This window comes from Pseudorasbora parva, chromosome 22 (genome assembly GCF_024679245.1).
Source record: "Pseudorasbora parva isolate DD20220531a chromosome 22, ASM2467924v1, whole genome shotgun sequence".
NCBI classification, from domain to species: domain Eukaryota; kingdom Metazoa; phylum Chordata; class Actinopteri; order Cypriniformes; family Gobionidae; genus Pseudorasbora; species Pseudorasbora parva.
This window is the reverse complement of record NC_090193.1, coordinates 17747020-17768901: the sequence shown is the minus strand read 5'-3', so window position 1 is coordinate 17768901 and position 21882 is coordinate 17747020. Positions and strand designations below refer to the sequence as shown.

The 21882-nt window shown below is 36.8% G+C and overlaps 1 protein-coding gene across 1 annotated transcript; it reads left to right on the top strand.

Moving 5' to 3' along the window:
* The first annotated feature begins 515 nt into the window (after window positions 1-515).
* On the top strand, window positions 516-21759 carry itgb6 (integrin, beta 6). The gene is made up of 16 exons (XM_067431780.1): window positions 516-686; window positions 1811-1890; window positions 2758-2956; window positions 3221-3467; window positions 3696-3861; window positions 3967-4128; window positions 7149-7244; window positions 7619-7708; window positions 11838-11972; window positions 12258-12523; window positions 12599-12750; window positions 15032-15254; window positions 18159-18253; window positions 20686-20802; window positions 20928-21094; window positions 21218-21759. Exons 1-16 carry the CDS (start codon window positions 632-634, stop codon window positions 21305-21307), a joined length of 2340 nt encoding a protein of 779 aa, XP_067287881.1. The 5' UTR covers window positions 516-631; the 3' UTR covers window positions 21308-21759.
* Window positions 21760-21882: the final 123 nt, after the last annotated feature.

The following is a 21882-nucleotide window of genomic DNA, read 5'->3' as shown; positions in this document are numbered from 1 at the left end:
TAGGCCTATCTAAATACTTTTAATCTGAACTGTTATCTAATGCAGTAGCATGGATATTGTTTTAATTTCTAAGACGACTAGTCTGACTCTCGATGTCGCAATTTCAACCACATAAAAGCGTGTTTACAGAAGTGAGAAAAACATCTGAAAAGAAAACGTCACATTATAGAAAGTGCCATACTAACACGTCTAATATATTATAAAACTTAATCATTTTTAGACTATGAAAAGGGGACAGCTTCGTCTGAATGTTATCGCTGAATAAAATATCTAACAAACAAATGATTATTAGAGTCTACACTCAATCTATAGCCTACTCTTGTAAAATGCGTTTGTAGTTGATCTATTTCTTACTCATAATCGCGATGTGACGTGCGCTAGAGAGGCTGCTGTGCTGTGACAGGTATTTGTGTGAAATATCTGCACTTTGTGAGAGAGTGACTTACCTGTTGTGTTCTCACTTGCACGGAAGTGCATATAAAGGTTGGGCACTGCAGGTAAGCGCACGCGCTGAGTCTGTCTGTCCAGGTGAGCTCAGACCTGCTCGCGCTAGATGATCGCATCCCGCGTTTGTTTATGTGAGAATATGAACTGTATTTTTTTCTCCTGTGGTCAGAAACCGTGAGGACTAATGGGGATTGTTTCACTCTACCTTGTCCTTTACTTCTGGCTCGGGACTGTCGGAGGTAAGTCTGAACACATTTTTGATAAATCACACACACTCACACCTAAAGTACAGTCTATACGACCAGTTTCGTTCTCATTCAGCTTTTAAATCCGGTTTAAAATATGAATATTATTAAAAGCATGAATCATTTAGAAAAAAAATAGGTGCAAAAGTGTGTCTTTTAATTAAGTCTTTTAATTTTTTAAGTAAGTGATCTGGGTAACAGTACAGTGTACTTGTACATATGTTACACACCACAATAGTAACAGTACATTATGCATAATTCCATTCAACAAACCCTAAACCAAATCCTAACCATATAAGTACATGTAGTTATCACTCAGTACTTAAATATATAATTACACTTTAACAATGACGCCTTAAAAATAAGTGTAAACATGATTAATGGTACAATTACCTATTTAGATATGTAAATATAAGATCTGTCATTTTAAAATAGCTCTAAGTAGATTGTTTCCCTCATCACCATTTAGTTCGATATAATGCACTTCTCATGTGTTTTCATGAGAATAATGCCATATTCAGAGTTCTTGTTGACTAGCTTCCTTTGCCATAATTATGTAAATAATCTGAAGGCTCTCAAGATGTAAATCACTCAAGATGTCACATTCATACATTAAAACTTGGTACATAAAACATGACAAGATTACGATCAACTTACTGGTTATTATAATAGAGGAACAAACTATTCTTGACATCACAAGACAACAAGTTAATAAACATGACAACAAAATTAACTGCAATAATATAAAAAAAATAGCAGTTAGTGGATGCTGGTAACTCAACCACAAACTCATACTTTTCAGTGTAAGCTTTTTTGAACTCCCAACATGCGTCAATCCAAGTCACCTGCTATGTTTTATGGTTTCACTTTAAAACAGATATTTCATTTTGTAATAGAAAAGTAGAAATAACATGCATTACATGTGTTCTTGCAAGTGAAGCAAAAAACCAAATAAAAAATATATTTTTTTACTGTAGCTACTTTCAGTCTTTCTGTGTACTTTTGAATATTTTCTGTCAGAGAGTAGAAATATCAGCTGACTTTCTATGGTTTTGATGTTGCGTGAGAAACAAGCGAACCACATCCACAAACCACGCTACACTGTGTCCTGTGTGCAGGGACGTGTTCTCAATTCGGCGCTGTCTCCTGTGACGAGTGTATGCAGCTGGGGCCGCAATGCGCCTGGTGCACACTACAGGTAACACAGCATTTTCTGATTCAAAACAGTTTAAAAGTAAATCCTACACCTATTTTGCTCAAAATAATAATAATAATAATAGTAATAATCAGTGCGCAACTTTTTTGAAAGGATATTTTGCCAAGAAAAGAGAAAATATGAACAATAATAATGCACACACCCACACACACACACACACACACACACACACACACACACACACACACACACACACACACACATATATATAGTACATAGTACAGTATAAATATAAATGTTTCTTCACATCCTCTTTTTAATGAATGAATGAAATTTTAGGGCAATCAAAAATCTTTTGTTCCATTGTCAACTTAATTGTTTTTTAACAATATTAATATTTGTTTGTTTTCTATTATGGATTCAATGTGTTTTTTTGTGTTGTTAATAAGATGTAGGTTATGTGTATGTTTTACCACTTGTGTGTTTAAAACTTTTAAACAATTTTCGCTTAATAATGGCTAGTAAATTTGACAAATTATTACAAAGAAGCGGCACGTATCACAGTGAAAATTATATGATCAATAAGTTAAGGCACGCATGTTTTCACATTGCTCTAGTTATACAAGATTTTTTAAGTCAATTTAATGTAATTTAAGTTGAAATTACTTAAACGTCCAAGTTGATTGTACTTAAAAATGTAAGGCAGCAACTGATATTTTGAAGTAAATTTTCTTGTAAATCATACTCCAAAAAATATATATATTATTTTTTAAGTATAAATAATCAAATCACTATAATAGATTTTTTAAAACTGCTTATTATTTCTTATTTCTTTTTTGGTTAATTACGTATGTCAGAAAGCAACACTGTAAGCATTGCTTCTAATAATAGTTCAAATTGTTTATCTAGAATTTCACAGACTTTTTCACAATCGACGAGAGATGCGACACTCCAGAGGCTCTTCTTCTGAAGGGATGCTCTGGCGAATTTGTGGAGTTCCCCGTCACGAATGTCAAAGTGCTGAAGGATCAAGGGTTAGGAAAGAGCGCCGGCCACACCAATGTTTCATACATCGCACCACAGAAGATGCGCCTGCAGCTTAGACCAGGTATAAAAATGGGTGACACAGATTTGAAAATCAAAGAAACGTCTCTCTCTACCCACAGCTCCTCCTCTGCTGCTGAGGTACTTCCCCCGACGGTAAGATTTAGTCATTCAGTGACTGAAACCAGTCTATAGACAAACTAAATAATGTCTAATGGTAAGAGTGGGTACCTACGATCCCTTTGACCTGGAAAACATGTTTACCACACTGGAATCTTAGACTGTGCAATTAGAACTGTGAGCTTTATTTGTCATATCGCTTCCACAGGAAGTCAGCTGAATTTTCAGATTCAAGTTCAGCAACCGGAAGACCATCCAGTGGACATCTATTACCTGATGGACTTGTCAGCGTCTATGATTGATGATCTGGAAATGATCAAAGACTTGGGGACGACTCTCTCAAAAGAGATGGCTAGTCTTACCAGCAAATTCAGACTAGGATTCGGCTCCTTTGTGGAGAAACCAGTTCTGCCATTCATCAAGATAACACGCGAGGAGCTGGCCAATCCCTGCAGGTAATTTCCATAAAACACCACCGTAGCCAGATCTAAAGGGTCTGCCAGTATAAACCCAAGAAGTAAGATGAATCGTGACAGCCGAGTGGGGGAAATGTGTGATTTAATTTCAACCAATCATATTTATGACCCCTGAGATCAGTGCATTGCATCATCCTACATTTAGAAGTGAACGATGAACTGTTTCAGACAATAGAACCCCATTTTTATCACTTTTGTCTTTTGCAGGAGTGTTGATTTTGAATGCCTCCCCACATTTGGATACAGACACCTCCTGTCGTTAACAAGCAGTACTGACAAGTTTAATGAGATCATCTCAAAGCAAAGGGTATCTGCGAACATTGACGTGCCAGAGTGCGGATTTGACGCCATCATGCAGGCAGCGGTGTGTGGGGTGAGTCGGTTTCCACAGACGCCCTTGAATTCCTTTTCAGTTTTTTGCTTTTATGGAGGGATGCCATTTTGTTCCAATGTCCTGGAAATGTCCATCCCACCTCAGGACAGGATTGGCTGGCGGAATGATTCCATGAAGCTGTTGGTGTTCGTGAGCGATGCAGATTCTCATTTTGGGATGGATAGCAAGATGTCCGGCATCGTGGTCCCCAATGACGGAGAGTGTCACCTGGATGGCAATAATGAGTATTCCATGACAGCCCACCTGGTAAGGTGAAGTCTGCAGCTTCAATTCCTGAGTAATCAGGAAATTACTTAAAGGAATATTCTGGGTTACAATAAATAACAATGAAACTATATAGTCATTTTTCATCTGATACAAATAAATAAGAGGCTATGAGGGATAGATGTAGTTTCTGCAAACGCATATTGTCAATATTTCCTCGGCTGAACGATCAAGATAAACGATAGTTCAACCCATTGAACAGACTGTACATGTATCTCTCACAGCCTTGTTTTCATTTGCGTTAAATTAAATATGGTGTACTGTCCATTGATGGCATATGTGGCATGATGCTGAATACCACAGAAAATCATTTTGATCCTTTAGTTTCAAAAACGAAAAGTAATATGTTTACCGGTATGCGTTTTTAATAAAATACATTTTGGTAGCTCAAGGGAACTTCTTTTGGGAAGTTGTTTCCTGCGGTATGACATTCTACACTACTATAACTTTTGTAAAAAAAAAATTACAAAAAATTGTTTTTTTTTTTTTAAATCATTTTTATTGCACCTTTTACTATGTAGTCATTAAATTAATGCACTTATGGAATTGTTGTACTTAAAAAATTATAATATAATAATATAATATAATATAATATAATATAATATAATATAATATAATATAATATAATATAATATAATATAATATAATATAATATAATATAATATAATATAATATCGATTAATCACATCCAAAATAAAAGTTTGTGTTATAAATATGTCTAATTATTATGTATATTTGAATACACACGCATACATGTATATATTTAAGAAATATTTGCATATATACAGAGTGGGGCAAAAAAGTTAGTCAGCCACCAATTGTTAGAAAAAGTTCTCCCACTTAAAAAGATGAGAGAGGCCTGTAATTTTCATCATAGGTACACTTCATCTATGAAAGACAGAATGAGACACATTGTCTGATTTTTAAAGAATTTATTTGCAAATTATGGTGGAAAATAAGTATTTGGTAACTACAAAAAAATCAAGATTTCTGGCTCTCTTCTTCTTTAAACTTCTTCTTTAAAAAGCTCCTCTGTCCTCCACTTGTTACCTGTATGAAGGGCACCTGTTTGAACTTGTTATCAGTATAAAATACACCTGTCCACAACCTCAAACAGTCAGACTCCAAACTCCACTATGGTCAAGACCAAAGAGCTGTCAAAGGACACCACAAACAAAATTGTAGACCTACACCAGGCTGGAAAGACTAAATCTTCAATAGGAAAGCAGCGTGGTGTGAAGAAATCAACTGGGAGTAATTATTAAAAAATGGAAGACATACAGCACCACAAATAATCTCCCTCTATCTGGGGCTCCATACAAAATCTCACCCTGTGGGGTCAAAAGGATCACAAGAAGGGTGAGCAAAAATCCCAGAACCACACGGGGGGACCTAGTAAATAACCTGCAGAGAGCTGGGACCAAAGTTACAAAGGCTACCATCAGTAACACAATATGCTGCCAGGGACTCAAATCCTGCAGTGCCAGACGTGTCCCCCTGCTTAAGCCAGTACATGTCCAGGCCCATCTGAAGTTTGCTAGAGAGCATTTGGATGATCCAGAAGAGGATTGGGAGAATGTCATATTTTCAGATGAAACCAAAATAGAACTTTTTGGTAAAAACTCAACTTTTTGTGTTTAGAGGAGAAAGAAAGAAAGCACAGTTGCAACATTCCTACTGTGAAGCATTGGGGTGGAAACATCATGCTTTGGGGCTGTTTTTCTGCAGAGGGACCAGGAAGACTGATATGTGTAAAGGAAAGAATGAATGGGCCCATGTATCATGAGATTTTGAGTAAAAACCTCCTTCCATCAGCAAGGACATTGAAGATTAAATGCGGCTGTTTTTTTCCGCATGACAATGATCCCAAACACACTGCCTGGGCAACGAAGGAGTGGCTTTTTAAGAAGCATTTCAAGGTCCTCGAGTGGCCTAGCCAGGTCTCCAGATCTCAACCCCATAGAAAATCTTTGGAGGGAGTTGAAAATCTGTGTTGATGAGATCTGCATGGAGGAATGGGCCAAACTACCAGCAACAGCATGTAAAAACCTTGTGGCGACTAACAGAAAATATTTGACCTCAAAATATTTGTCATTGCCAACAATGGGTATGTAACAAAGTATTGATATTAACTTTTGTTACTGGCCAAATACTTATTTTCCACCATAGTTTGCAAATAAATTATTTAAAAAAATCAGACAATGTGATTTTTTTGGATGTTTTGCAGTTTCTCATTGTTGAAGTATACCTATGGTGACTAAATACTTTTTTGTATATATTCGTATATATTATATCAAATTATACACAGTACACACACGTTATGTAAACATAAACCTTTATTTTGGATGCGATTAATTGCGATTAATCAATTTGACAGCTCTAAAATAATACAATGTATTTAATATAATATAATAAATATACCATATTATATATATATATATATATATATATATATATATATATATATATATATATATATATATATATATATACATATATTTTTTATTATTATTAATTAATTTATTATTATTTATTTTATTTTTTAACTGCTTTAAATTATTTTTTTTCTCTTTTAGTTTACTTTAAAAAATTAAGGCAAAAATGTAATTAAAATATTGGAAAACTCTGTGGAAAAAGAAAAAGAAACCCCATTTTATTTATCAACTCCTTCCTTACAATAACTGTCCAAAGTTTTCAAAATAGAAAAGTGAAGATCATATTTTGTGAAAGAATTTTACAAAAAATTATTCTGTAATAATTTAAATAGATAAAAACCAGATGATGTCAGTAGAGCTTAATTTGTATTTAACCTGGAATATTTCTTTATATATGGCAATACAATTTTTTTGAGTTCTTAATGTATTAATCTATTTATATGTACTTCTCTATTTATTTTTTTAATTTATTTTTACAAATTAATTTAATTATGTCATGTCCCCTGTATTATTTTTGTGAATTTGTTGTTGTGTAACTGCTATGGTGCTTTTGTCCCCCACAATTAGGAGTATCCAACATTAGGGCAGCTCGTCGACAAACTGGTTGAAAATAATATACTCCTTATATTCGCTGTGACTGATTCACAGAAACAGAACTATGAGGTGAGAAAAGAGTAAGGGTCTTTCTCACTCATGTTTATTCATATTATATAGGCCACAATGAGGTGAACAAACAGGGATGTGTTTTTCTGTGATGTGGAACCTGAGAGGACCTGTAAAGGAAGATATATCAGTGTGTGAATAGACTGCATGACTCATTAGCGTATTCAGTTCTCTTAACAACATGTTCAAACACAGACTTTATCACATCACCCAGACCGACCTCTCATGACAAAAATATTTTATGTTTTCTGAGTTCTCCTTTTTTTTTTCTTCCCTCCCTTTCTCCTTATCACTCTCCCACATCTCAAATTCTGTGGCTGTTCTCCAGGAGATTGGAGTTGATGTTTAACCACTTTCTTCTGCATTTCTGACAGAATTATGCAAGTCTGATTCCTGGTGCTACTGTGGGGGTGTTGGCATCCGATTCAAGGAACATTCTGGAACTTATCATGAACTCATATAAGGTAAATTAATGCATATTCTTCACAAATCTCAGTGTAATGAGGCTAATGTTAGAGTGTTTCTGGACAGTTGATGGTGTCACCTGCCATAATAGGCCAACATTCATACATTTGATGATCATGTTCGTGATATTATGCTTTGCAAACTTAAAGGGTTTTTTAATTATGATTTCACCTTTTTAAACTTTAGTTAGTGTGTTATGTTGCTGTTTGAGCATAAACAACATCTGCAAAGTTCTGATTGTTACAAACAAAGTTTTAAGGACTACAACAAATGGCTGGTAGGGACTACAACAAGCTTATTCACAGGATGGTGACATCACAAACCCTAACATTTGCATAAACCCTGTCACCGGGAACACAAAAAAAGGGGGTGCGGACATGTTGGGCTGCTTTAGAGAAGAGGAAGAGTTGTAGTAGTGCACATTTAGGAGTTTGCTCAAGCTGTCACATCTGTCTTTTCACATTTATTGCAATCCGTAACACAAATGCAATAGCATGTTATAAAAGCAAGATGACAACATAAGTTATAACCATAATTAAACAAAACTATGCCTGTTCTATCTTCATGCAGCGTTTATTCTCTGGCTCTCGCATGAGTGATTTATAGATTATCGCTAATTGATGACTTGAAGATAGTTAACTCCACATCAGCTATATAAATTCATCAACTAACCGTTCAGAAACGTCCTGTTGCATTCTACGTTGTCACTTCTTGAATCTCTCCATCATTGTCCCACTCCAGATTTAACATAAAAGGCTGAACAGTTTTGGACATTTTCAGAGCGTGCCTGCATGAGGTAATCTTTCTCTTCTTTAAAGCTCTTGAAGCTCCGCTCTCTTCTTGAAAAGGGGGCTGGGAGCACCAGCTCATTTGCATTTAAAGGGGCACAGAAAAAGGCGCGTTTTGCTCACCCTCAAAAAGTGACCATTTTAACATTATCTGTGGAGTATTTTGAGCTAAAACTGCACACGCACACACACAAACACACACAGTGCCATAAAGGACCCCCTTAAGCATTAAGATTTCTGTGATTTCTAGTCGGCTTATTAAAGGGGGGGTGAAACACTCAGTTTCAGTCAATCTCATGTCAATCTTGAGTACCTATAGAGTAGTATTGCGCCCTTCATATCTCCGAAAAGTCTTTAGTTTTGTTATATTTATAAAAGAAATATAGGCTGTGCCGACTCTTTCCGAAAAAAAGCGAGCACCTGGAGGCGTATCGTGTGGGTGGGGCTAAAGAATGACAAGCGCACAAAGCGGTGACTTCCTCAAGCGTGGATAAGGAAACGCTACCCTTAATAAACCATGGCTGTCAGATTCAGCTAATACAGATATGATCCAGAATCATTCGGAGGCTGAAATAAATTGAACAGAAGAAGCAACAACAGCAGGACGTCCTTCTCTGTGGTATGTACTGTATTTAGTGACCTGTCAACATTTGTGTGTGTCGCAGTTTATGAGGACATGATTCGGTTTATGGACTATTGTATGCGACTAAACATAAGCAGTAGCAAGGAAAATGGTTTTGCACGTCAGACTAGTGTAGCGTTATACATAGAACAACAATGGAGTAACCGTTAGCGCATTTGAATGACGAAGCACTCTTTGTGAGAACGCTAGGTTTATGTTTGGGTGGTTTTACAGTAAACAAGCTGACACCTATGTAGTGGTCAGCTAAACAAATGTATTTAAACACACACCATAGATCGCATGCTCCATTGATAAATTAACTAACGTCATACACGAGTGTGTCGTTTACTGATGTTTACTTACGCGACGATAGCCAACAACATAGACATTTGAAGCAGTTTAACTCACCGCCTGCTTCCAAAGCAGGACCGTGAACCTTTATCGTTGGGACCGCTCCGTCAAAAACACACTCCTTTGGTATGATTTGGTGAAGTCCTGTGACAGCATTGACCGTGGAGATCCACTTTTGCGACACGACTGAAGCGATGTTATGAAGCTTCCCGTCATTTCTGCGTTCAAATCGGTTCAAATTCAGCGCTGCCTTCGCCGGAATGCTGTGCTGAAGCGTTGAAGTCGCTTGACGTCACCCATAGGAAAAAAGTGGAGCGCGGCGCGACCATAGGGCTCGTGAGAAACCGGAAGGAGTATTTTTAACACAGAAATACTTCATCAAACATCCAACATTAGTTTTTGAAACTTTGTCTATGTTTAGGATGGGAATCCAAGTCTTTAACAGTGTAAAAAGCTCAGTATGCATGAAACAGCATTTCACCCCCCCCCCCCCCCTAAGAATTGTTATCGATTTAGTGATCATTTAAAAGCATCAGTTAAAATTGCATATTTTCCAGCAAAAATGTTTGAATTCTAGTTGTAAGATTTCAAATTAAAAGTAATATTAGTTGTAAATATATTTGAAAGAAACTCGAAAAATATACATTAATACATTGTATACATTAATATACAAATAAATATATGAATCAAGCTATTTATTTATTTATTTGTTAATAATTTACAATAATAAAATCTTACGCCTGAGACCCCCCCCCCCCCCCAAAAAAAAAAACAGAGCTAAAATAAAAAAATACACAATAGTCCCTGCTGTTAGTCATTTGAGGAAATAAAAAACTAAAAACACAGAAACCAAATGATTTGTGAGGAGACGTAGTTAAGAATTACCATATTATCATTATGTATGAGAGAATAATTTCTTATTATTTTTAATGCTGACGTGTGTCATCTGTTTTTACATTCTCCTTCCCTTTAACCCCCTCTGCTCATTTTCTTGGGAATCGCCGTGTTCACAGAGCGTGTCTGCACTCGTTCTTTGGCTGTTGTTTGATCTCTTCATCTCCGTTTCTCCATCCCCCACTCTCTCTTTCCTCTGCCTGCACTCTAATCTTTATTAGAGCCCGTTAAAAACTATCTGCACATCCCACCTATCTGACACAGGTGCACTATGGTGGTGTATTATTTATTGAAGTGTGAAATCTATGACAAACCCCAGTTGAAATAGTAGAATAGACTATTTGAATTGAAGTTGACCATCTAAAAATGCTCTGGACGTGTTGGCACCTGGTGTGCCTGTATTGCTGACTTGGCACGTGAGTCATCCAGACACATAATGGGGGATACCACATACTTATATAAGTCAGGTCAAGCCAAGTCATCTTTATTTATATAGCGCTTTATACAACACGGATTTCGTTTCAAAGTGGCTTTACAGTGATAACAGGAAATTTGATTCAGTTATGCAAACATAGTTCATTGTAAAGATCATCTTTAATTAGTTCTGCAGAAAACAGATGTCCTCGTCCAGCTCATTTCAGTTTTTATCCAATAGTGTCAATTATATAACATTGTTTTGAGTTCTTGAAGCTGATTGGCGGTTTTGATATTTTGTTTTCTTTATTACCAAGCTCTATGAAATACTTGATTATTATCAAATACAGCATTGTAAAATGACCACTAAACATATTTGCACTTGGTGACTCGTTTGGTTACCCACATTCTTCTAAAAAACTTTTATGTTCAACAGAAGAAAGAAACTAATTCACATTTAAAACAGCTTGATAGTGAGTAAAGACACAATTTTCATGGTTGAACTATTCCTTTAATGCTAACTAGTTGTTATCTTAATAAAGGTCCATCTGATTTGTTTTATTGTATGTGTTTTATGTCTTATTTAAGTATTTAATTTTATATTGTCTGATTTGTACTGTGTTTATTTTGTTTGATCCCTCCATAGACAGCATTTTAATGAACACATCAAGGTCCAGAAAGGCAGTAAAAACATTGTTAAAATAGTCCATGTGACTAAAGTGGTTCAACCTTGATTTTATAAAGCGTCGTGACTTTCAACGATTTCTTCACGTCTGTGTCAGTCTCCTACGCTGTTGACGTAGTAAAGAGCTACGCCAGAACGTCAGCTTACCATTGGCCGACGCTGTTCACGTGAGCACCACTGTGCATGCATTTTATGCTGACGCAGGAGCTGGCCAATGTAAACAACGTAGGAGACTGACACAGATGAGAAGAAATTGGTGAATAAAGTTATTATTTTTGTTCGTTTTTTGTGCACAAAAAGTATTGTGTATTTCATGAGAAAATGACACAATTCACACATTAAAGGACTTTATACATCTGTTGTTTGACTGACAGGAACTTAGGTCAGAGATTGATCTGGAGGTTCTGGGCAACACTGAGGGTCTGCAGATTTCCTTCACGGCACTCTGTCAGGACGGGACTATCATCCCCGGACATAAAAACTGCTCCAATGTCAAAGCTGGTGATGTGGTCAGTTCTTTATTCTCTTTTAAACTGCCCAATTAGATTAAAACAGGACTAAGCAAAATGTTTAATGGTATATATATATACTCATACTTAATCATATTGGAAAGGTGTTCAAGCAAATCAAACGGTTTGACAGTTACAAACAGACCTCGCCAAGCAAGTTGGACAAGTTCTGAAATTATTTGTTTCAAATGTTGAGCAATATGTCCTGTTTTCTTTAACAATAAATTGACTTCTACACATTTTCTTAGTCAAATTTAAACCAAAATTATCTTTTTTTTCACTCAGGTATCTTTCAACGTTACGGTCGAGTTAAAAGGCTGTCTTGTCGGCCCACGGAAGTTTTTCTTGCGGCCGGTGGGTTTCCAAGATACCCTTGAGATCGAACTGGAGTCCCAGTGTGTGTGTGACTGCCATCAAACCCCCGAGGCGAACAGCACCTACTGCAGCCGAGGGCGCGGGGCGCTGGAGTGCGGAGCCTGTGTGTGTGATCCAGGCTTTGTGGGGCCAAAGTGTGAGTGCACAGAGGGCCAAGACCAAGTCAGCGACTGCAGGTGAGGACGAGCGACATCGAGCGTTTCCTGCGGGGCACGCAGATAAAGTTTGATGTAAGTTTATGTGTGTGGCAGGGCACATGAAGGTGGGGAGATGTGCAGCGGGCAGGGCGAGTGTTTCTGCGGACAGTGCGTGTGCCACCCGTCCAATTTCGGTCGCGTGTATGGGGCGTACTGCGAGTGTGACGACTTCTCCTGCCTCAGGTTCAGAGGAGAGCTTTGCGGAGGTCAGTACTCACTGTAGCACTATGACAAAATTTGAGGGGAAGAAAAGAAAGCGCTGACACAGTGGGTGGGATATTTGATCTGCTCTCACCCTGTGGAATGTTAATGAAAGAATAACACACTGATAATTGCCAAAACAGTTGCTGTGCCCGGGAGGACACGGGCGGAAGGGTTTAGTTTGAGCCATCCCATGTTTATATTTATGTACATACCATGCAAATGTGCAATGCGAGTTTATTTATAGGGATTTTATGGCTGCCAATTTAGTGTGATAATCATCATAATCATTTCATGTGATAAAATAAAAAAAGAGTAACAAAAATTTACCATTGGAGAAATTTTAGTTGTCTACCTTAATAATGTAATGTGTCAAATTATGGCAGTTTTGAAGGCTACTCTTAACAAATATTGTTTAATGAATGTGCTTATTTTCATTAATTAATCATCATATTATTATGGTCTAAGAAAATTGCTTTATTAGTAAAGTATTTATGGCAAATATATATATAGACACCCAAAGCGCTTTACATATAGAAGGGGGGAATCTCCTCAGCCACCACCAATGTGCAGCATCCACCTGGATGATGCGACGGCAGCCATTTTGCGCCAGAACGCTCACCACACACCAGCTGATTGGTGGGGAGGAGACCGAGTGATGAAGCCAATCAGGATATGGGGATTATTAGGTGGCCATGATGGACAGAGGTTAATGGGCAAATTTGGCCATGCCTTGTTATTACTGGGCAGGCTGGTGGTGGTGGTGTAATGGTGTGGGGGATGTTGTGTTGGCATACTTTAGGCCCCTTAGTGCCAATCGGGCATCTTTTAAATGCCACAGCCTACCTGAGCATTGTTTCTGACCATATCCATCCCTTTATGACCACCATGTACCCATCCTCTGATGGCTACTTCCAGCAGGATAAATGCACCATGTCACATGTCGTTTCAAATTGGTTTCTTGAACATGACAGTGAGTTCACTGTACTAAAATGGCCTCCACAGTCACCAGATCTCAACCCAATAGAGCATCTTTGGGATGTGGTGGAGCAGGAGCGTCGTGCCATGGATGTGGATCCCACAAATCTCCATCAACTGCAAGATGCTATCCTATCAATATGGGCCAACATTTCTAAAGAATGCTTTCAGCACCTTGCCACACACGTGCCACATAGAATTAAGGCAGTTTTGAAGGTGAAAGGGGGTCAAACACAGTATTAGTATGGTGTTCCTAATAATCCTTTAGGTGAGTATATATATATATATATATATATACATGCCACATAATTTTATATATATATATATATATATATATATATATATATATATATATATATATATATATATATATATATATATATAAAATTATATTTTCTTAAATATATACATGACTGTGTGTGTTTTCATATATACATAATACTTATGCGCAGTACACACACATATATATTATGTAAACACAAACTTTTATTTTGGATGTGATTAATCGGGATTAATTGATTTGACAACAATGCAATGCACACGCAATATTTTACACGCAATGCAAACACACACACACACACACACACATGTTGGTCTATGTGGTTTACAGGGACTCTCCATAGGCGTAATGGTTTTTATACCGTACAAACCGTATTTTCTATCCCCTTACACTGCCCCTACCCCTAAACCTACCCATCACAGGAAACATTCTGCATTTTTACTTTCTCAAAAAAACATCATTTAGTATGTTTTTAAGGCCATTTGAATTATGAGGACATTTGATATGTCCTCATAAACCACATTTACAGTATAATAGCAGTGTAATACCCATGTAGTTATACAAATTTGTGTCCTCATAAACCACATAAACAAGCTCACACACACACACACACACACACACACACACACACACACACACACACACACACACACACACACACACACACACACACACACACACACACACACACACACACACACACACACACACACACTGCATTTATTTGATAGCAAATACAGTCAAAATGTAATATTATGAAATTATGAAAAGGAAAAATAACTATAATTATTTTAATCTATTTTATATTTAATCTATTTTAATATGTTTTTAAAATATTTTTTTTCCTATGATGGCAAATCATTGTAATATACTGATTGGCTGCTCAAGAATCATTTCTTATTATTATCAATGTTGAAATCATTTGATAATAAACGGTTATTTCGCTGCATATTATTGTGGAAATCATGATAAAATGTTTTGTAAACATACATTTTTCCCATCATTCATGTTAATATGTGTTTGTGTAGGTCACGGGGAATGTGGCTGTGGCGAGTGTGTTTGTCACAAAGGCTGGATGGGGGAGTTCTGTAACTGCAGCACCAGCACCAGCTCTTGCACATCTGCGGATGGGTCCATCTGCAGCGGACGGGGGAAGTGTGTGTGTGGGAAGTGCGAGTGCACCGTTCCCGGAGCCTCAGGAGAGCGCTGCGAAAGGTGTCCAACCTGTGAAGATATCTGTACCTTACCCAGGTAAAGACATGCACAGGTATCAGTGACAGAAACTGACTTTCAAAACGAATATGAAACATTTAAAGGCAATTGTTTTGACTACAGCCTGGTTTGAATCATTGGGGGCTGTCTAATTTTTGTAATCAGCAGTTTTTCTGAAACTTTTCTTTTTCACAAACAATTGAAAGCACTCTTGAAGTAGAAGAAGAAGAAGAAGAAGAAGAAGAAGAGTGTAAACAATCTTTGTAGGTGTTGTAAAATAATTTCAGGATACGTGGAGTACTTACCAACATGATCGTCATTTTTGAAAGAACTAATAGAGGTGAATGCATATATGAACGAGTTCTCAGTTTAAGATTAGAACAAATTCAACTCAAACGCTCTTTGGTGACGCGGATGATTAAGTTACTGTTGATCATCATCATTGTAGCCCGCCCTAACATTTTAAATGGTCCAAACAGCTCTGGTTTGAGCATAGTTGCACCACAACGGATCAAGCCCAGACCAAACTTCCCGACCTCAAATGTTAAAGGTCTCATTCTTCGCGTGTTTTCGAAGCTTTGATTATGTTTACAGTGTGCAATATAACATGAGTTCATGTTTCGCGTGTAAAAAAACACAGTATTTTTCACACAATTTACTTATCTGCATACCGCTGTTTCCTCTGTCCTAAAAACGGCCTGATGATTTCCTTGTTCTATGAAGTCCCTCCTTCAAAAATACGTAACGAGTTCTGATTGGGCCAGCGCTTCCCGCGCTGTGATTGGACAGCAGCTTAGTGCAAGTTGCATGGAAAGGTCCCGCCTCTTACCATAACGGGGAGATGCAAGCGCTGAATGTTATTGCAAAAATGTCTATATAGCCTTATCAATTTGAGCCGGAATCAGAGCCGGAGAATATCGAAGAGGATCGATTACAACCTGCTCAGGAAAGACTTTTGCTGGATGTTTCAGAATGGTAAGCTGTCTATTCAGTAGTTTAAACTGATCATTACAAACACCAGCAATCGATGGTGTCTGAATGAATTACTACACTTTTATATGCTAAATTTTTCGGATTAGTTTCAATTACCATCTAACGTTAGTTAACAAAGCTAAACAGCGTTGCACTTTGTGTAATGAGTCACATAAACTGTTAAACGGACAAACTTAAATAATAAAATACACTTACCGGTTGTGCACCATAAACAACAAAGAGGGAACTGCGTCATCTTTTAAGAATAATCTTTCTGCGAATCCGGCATTAAACTGATTGAGATTGAGGAAGCAGTCCTCAGCAAAATGTGCTGCACATAGTTTTAAATTGTGATTATAATTTTCCGGAACCGAGTTAACCATAAACTGTAGCCATTGATCTCGTACAGCGCCCGTGGGAAGGCCAAACAAAGGTGATTTGACTCCGGGATGAAAATAACAGTGTTTCAATGGCATGACGACAAACACACTCTACAAAAACAACGCTTCCTATTCTCGACCTGCGAGAGCAAAAGGACAGCGCCCACGAATTTGCGTGTTCTTGTGGGCGGAGGGTTCGTCAACAGACGGTTTTAGTTGCGTCATTAAAGCAGGAAGTGCAGGGGTGTAGTCCAAACCGGCGTTCGCTGTAGGCTTTGAAAGGGAACTTCTGTTAAATAAAATATCTTGCTTGGCATTGAACTTAGAGCTTTATAATTTTACAGGTATTATTTATGCGCTAACAGCAACATTACACACTAACTAAAGTTTGAAAGATGGAATCGCAAAGAATGGGACCTTTAAGGGCAGGGCTAAGTTCAGCTGGCATCCAGGACAATTTATTTTGTTCAAAGTAAAATGGAATGAGATGTTTTTTAGGAATTGTAGTAGATTAAAAAGTACAATATTATGCTTTAGAATGTAACAAAGTAAAAGTTTCTTTAAAAAAAAAAAACACTTTGTTACTGTCTGCCACTGGTTATTTGCTGAAAATAAATACATTTAAAGACTTTTTAAATAATATTTTATTTTATTTAAAGCTACACTATGTAACTTTTCCGTCCGCAAGGGGACGCCTATTCAAAACAAAGGCGTAGCTTGATGATGCCAAGTTTGAGCTCAGAATCTTGGGACATGTGGAAAATAATCGGGATAGGACCTGGGCAGAAATTATGTTTATGGATGCCGTTATTAACATTACTGTAGTATGAAGCAGAGCAGGAGTGAATGTTGAGGGAGCTGAGCAAAGCCACTGGAGCGATTGTTGCGCAACAAACGTCTCGCAAGCAGCGGGACTTTTATTATGACGGGACACAGTCGCTGGAGCCATTTCCTCTTTTCTGGTATGAGGTAACACAGCTCTGTTTCATCATAGATACATTTAAGTGTGTTTAAAACAATGTTATGGCGTTACTCTTATGCTGACACTGCTGTAAAACTGGAAATCGAGGGGAACACAGATATGACGCAATTGACAGGCGACTCCCTCAGACGTCTTCGGTCGTTGGTTAATAGAGCAATTTTCTTACAATTTACAAATAGTTGGAAACATTTGGGATATTGTAAGAACTCAACTGAACAAAATATATAACACTGACCTAGTGGTTTTTAGGATATTTTAATGCAAAAATTCTCAATTTAATTTAACCTAATAAAAAAATAATAGGATTCTTTGAGCTTTGACGGTGTCTTCACCTCACCAGGGATTCCTCTCTGTTTTTTCTCATGATCATGTGTTTGTGTGAGAACTTTTTTTAATGAGTGTTCATATATTAGCACCAAAAGGCATGTGGCAGCTCTGTGGTATTGCATTTCCTTCCCACCAAAGGTCCTGTCACCCTGTGGGTCATTTGACTCTGTGATAGAGAGATACAGAGAGAATGTACTCACAATGAATACAAAACTAAGCTTCCTCTAGAGACAAACTCTCTGTGAGGTCGACAGGTTAATGTTGTCATTATGTGTCCCACAGGTCTTGTGTGGAGTGTTACCTCAAATCTAAAGACCCGTTGGACGAGTGCGCCGCGAAGTGCAACTCCCTACATGCCACTGTCAGCAATTCCACAGGTCAGAATCCATTGTTTTGTTGTCTGCAGTTTTCCTTTTTTAGTGGTCACATGTTCAGTAGGGTAGTTGTTTATTAGGCAAAAAATGTACTTTACACCTCTTTTAAAGGTACAGTATAGCTAATAACCTTTTGTCATAATTTACAAACTCGCTCCTATATTACTTCAAACCTGCATATTAGTTTTTTAAATAATTTTATGATATTTAAATGTTGATTACTTTGCAAACCTCAACAAAATCTGTCTTCATGTACTCATACATTCACATAAAAAGCAGCCATCCTTTAGATCAGCCCTCTTAAAAGGAAAACATGCTACTTAGCTTGTTGTGTGGAGAGCCTATTGTTGGGCCCATTGAGTTTCAAGGCCCTCAAGTGTCTATACAGGATCAGTCTATTATTTGAATCCTGAGATCACAAGCCAACTTGTATTGTGGAGGCTGGCTCTATACGGTCTCTGACTGGGAGACTATGAAAAGACACAAAACGCCGCCTGTCTTTGATAAAGACTCAAGAGAGAGAAAGGAAAGAGATGTGAAGAACAGAGATGGAAGGAAATAAAATGAGATTTGAACAGGGTAATATCATACATGTATGACAAGGTGTATATATGAGAGGTTGGTGAATATTGAAGTGATGGATTAACTAATTTTGAGAACAAAATGTAGTACTGATTTGATTTTGTCTGTCAGGAGTTGATTAGATTGTTAAAAGAGGCTCAGGAGGGAGAAGGGGCCGGGTTTAAAAATAAGAGGGCTCAGTGATGTTATCAGAAAATGAACCTTGATTCCAAAGGTGGAGCGACTTTTTGGAGTATTTTCACAAAAATGTCATGGCCCCCAGAATATTTATTTGTATAAATATCTGAACAAGAAAGAACAGACTCTCTGCTCTTATAAACAAAAACATTTTATTCTAGCTTCATGCATTCTTTTTTTTGTCAAAACTTGGATGTGGGTACGTTTCATAAACAAGCAACATTTTGAGTAAAAAGCTGAAAAAAATCACATGATCAAATCACAGATGGAGTAGATCGAGTCCATCAAATGCTTGCACAGTCCTGTCGCTCGTCCTGGGTCAATATTTCATTCAGACCCATTAGTTATGATTCATAGGCTGTTTAATGTTGATTATCGTGTTATTTTACTTAAGCGTATGGGTGATTCTATCATTTCAGGTTGGTTTTTCAAATGGTTAAATATTTTTAATTTTAATAATTTGTTACTCATTGTCATAGATCACAAGATGTTACAGGCCATAACAATATAATATTTTCTGTAAAAAGTGTCTAATATAGCTGAAAATCACGATCTCTTGTTGTCCGAATTAGTCAATGTATTTCTTTCATTGTTTAATGAAAATATTTTATTTTACTTTTCTTTTGGTAATATTTCATTTATAAAGGTCATTTTCTTAATTCTACAACATACAAAAAAATTATATAAATTAAAAACATGTCCATTAATCCATGTGCGTCAATTGTTACCGTACCATATTTTGCCTTTAAAGTGGTGGAATTATCTCCCACAACTATATAAGATAGAGGAAATTGTCACATTCCCTCACAGATAAGATCTGAGAAAATATTGTAGTCTTAAAAGTTCTTACACTAAGAGTTATTTTGTAAAACGTCGAAATTGTTGCCACAATATCAAAAGGAAAAGGAAAACAGAATTTATCTCTGATCACACAGTAGTTAAAGTCTTTTAATAAAAATACCATTAGTGTCGTATGCTCTTAGCATGTATGCCACCAGCAAGTGGAGTTTTTGGCTAAAAAATATAAAGTTGTCAATTCTGTAACTGTCAAACTCTGTTACCAAGGTAGACTAACAGTTGATAGTATGTAACAGATTTGACAGTAACCTGACTTGACAAATAATACTACATAGAAATCAGTTTTTTTGTTAAAAGTAAAAAAAAAAAAACTACACTTATACAGTAAATATTTTCTGTTAGTGAACATTTTTTTTCTTAACTTTTTGAAATGTGAAATGTACAGTATATCCAATTATATAAGCACTCATATGATTACATATTGCTTGTTTCTACGTCTTCTTCTCCTGTGTTTTGATCTGGAGATTTAGTACTCTTTCAGAAGACGTTTAGTACTCTTTCAGAAGACTTTTGTCATAGCAGCCTGTATAATGGTGAAAACACGGAAATACGAAAAATGTAGCCAAAATTTCAGTCAATTCTGGGGAAAGAGTACTGCACATTAAACAGATAGTTCAATCTAAATTGAAAATTTTCATTATTAACTCAAGTTGTTTCAAACTTATATGAGTTTGTTGAACCTAAAAGAAGATATTTTGAAGAATGTTGGTAGCCAGACCAGTTGACGGTAGCCATAGTAGGAAAAAAATGATGTGGAAGTCAATGGAGTCCAACAATGGATATATTTCTTTTAATTATGTATTTATGTATTTTTCTAGATTTTGAGGAAAACCGGGCTGCTTTGTGCACATTACAGAATGAGGACAGCTGCCTACTGTCTTTCAGTTTGGTGGACAGCGACCACGGCAGTATCATTTACAACCCCAAGCTTTACGGTGAGAATAAAACATTAGATTTTTTTAATACTTGAACATATTCACTTTAACTAATACACAGTGGCATTATAGATAAGAATATAGTTACAATTATATTTTAACTTGTGTGTATAATTATCCTACAGCCTGCCCTGAGCAACCAAATGCACCACTGATCGCTCTGGGCGTGTGCATGTCTGTCCTCGTCTTTGGCATTGCACTCCTTGTGATCTGGAAGTTTCTTGTTTCTGTCCATGACCGGAAAGAGGTTGCCAAGTTTGAGACAGAAAAGGCGAAAGGAAAATGGCAGACGGTATGATAAAATTATCGAGAGTTTGGCCCAATTTCAGCATATCCACTGTTACCATTCATTTTAATGTGTTAACGGACCAATTTACTTTTATGTAATGTGCTTTTGTCTATCTTTTATCCACAGGGCACAAATCCTCTTTTCAGGAGCCCAACGTCAACATTTAAAAATGTGACCTACAAAAGCAAAGGGCAGCAGAAGAGTGATATTTCTTAGGGCTACTGACCAACTTTGTGTGTTGAAACACAGAATGTAGGCTTCTATTTACCAGGAGTGAATACTGTTTTGTTTTTGTTTGTTTTTTATTTAAATATATTTTCTTGTACTGTACAAGTGGGACACTGTGTGTGTGTGCAAATTGTGTGCTTGTAAGGTGGGGGCAGGACTGCCGATTACTGGCAGTGAATATATTTTACAAAATGTAAATAATTTCTAAACAGTGTGTTGTGCTGCTAAAGGTACTGTTAATTCTGGGCAACACTGGAACTTCTTGTTTTACATTTGGTTTTTCTCATGGCTGTTATAGCAAAGAGTTTTTTTGAGACTGTTGTTTATGATGGTTAGTTGAGGCTGAGCCTTTTGTAATTAGCTAGATAATTAATTAAGATTTTGCAGGATCAAATGTAAAAACTATGTCTGTACTTGTGTTTTGTAATATATTTGATGGTTTTCCATATGGAGTCTCACATTATTTCTTTCTAAATGATTCAAATAGTTTATAAGATCATATTTATTCAGTTCAATTATAGCATTTTACAATATATCGTTTCAAAGCAGCTTTACAGAAAATG

Bases quoted from the DNA above. Each gene is read 5' to 3' on its own strand.
- itgb6 (XM_067431780.1), top strand. From the start codon at position 632: ATGGGGATTGTTTCACTCTACCTTGTCCTTTACTTCTGGCTCGGGACT. The intron at 687-1,810 runs GTAAGTCTGAAC...TCCTGTGTGCAG, and splicing joins CTGGCTCGGGACTGTCGGAG to GGACGTGTTCTCAATTCGGC. The intron at 2,957-3,220 runs GTATAAAAATGG...TCGCTTCCACAG, and splicing joins GCGCCTGCAGCTTAGACCAG to GAAGTCAGCTGAATTTTCAG.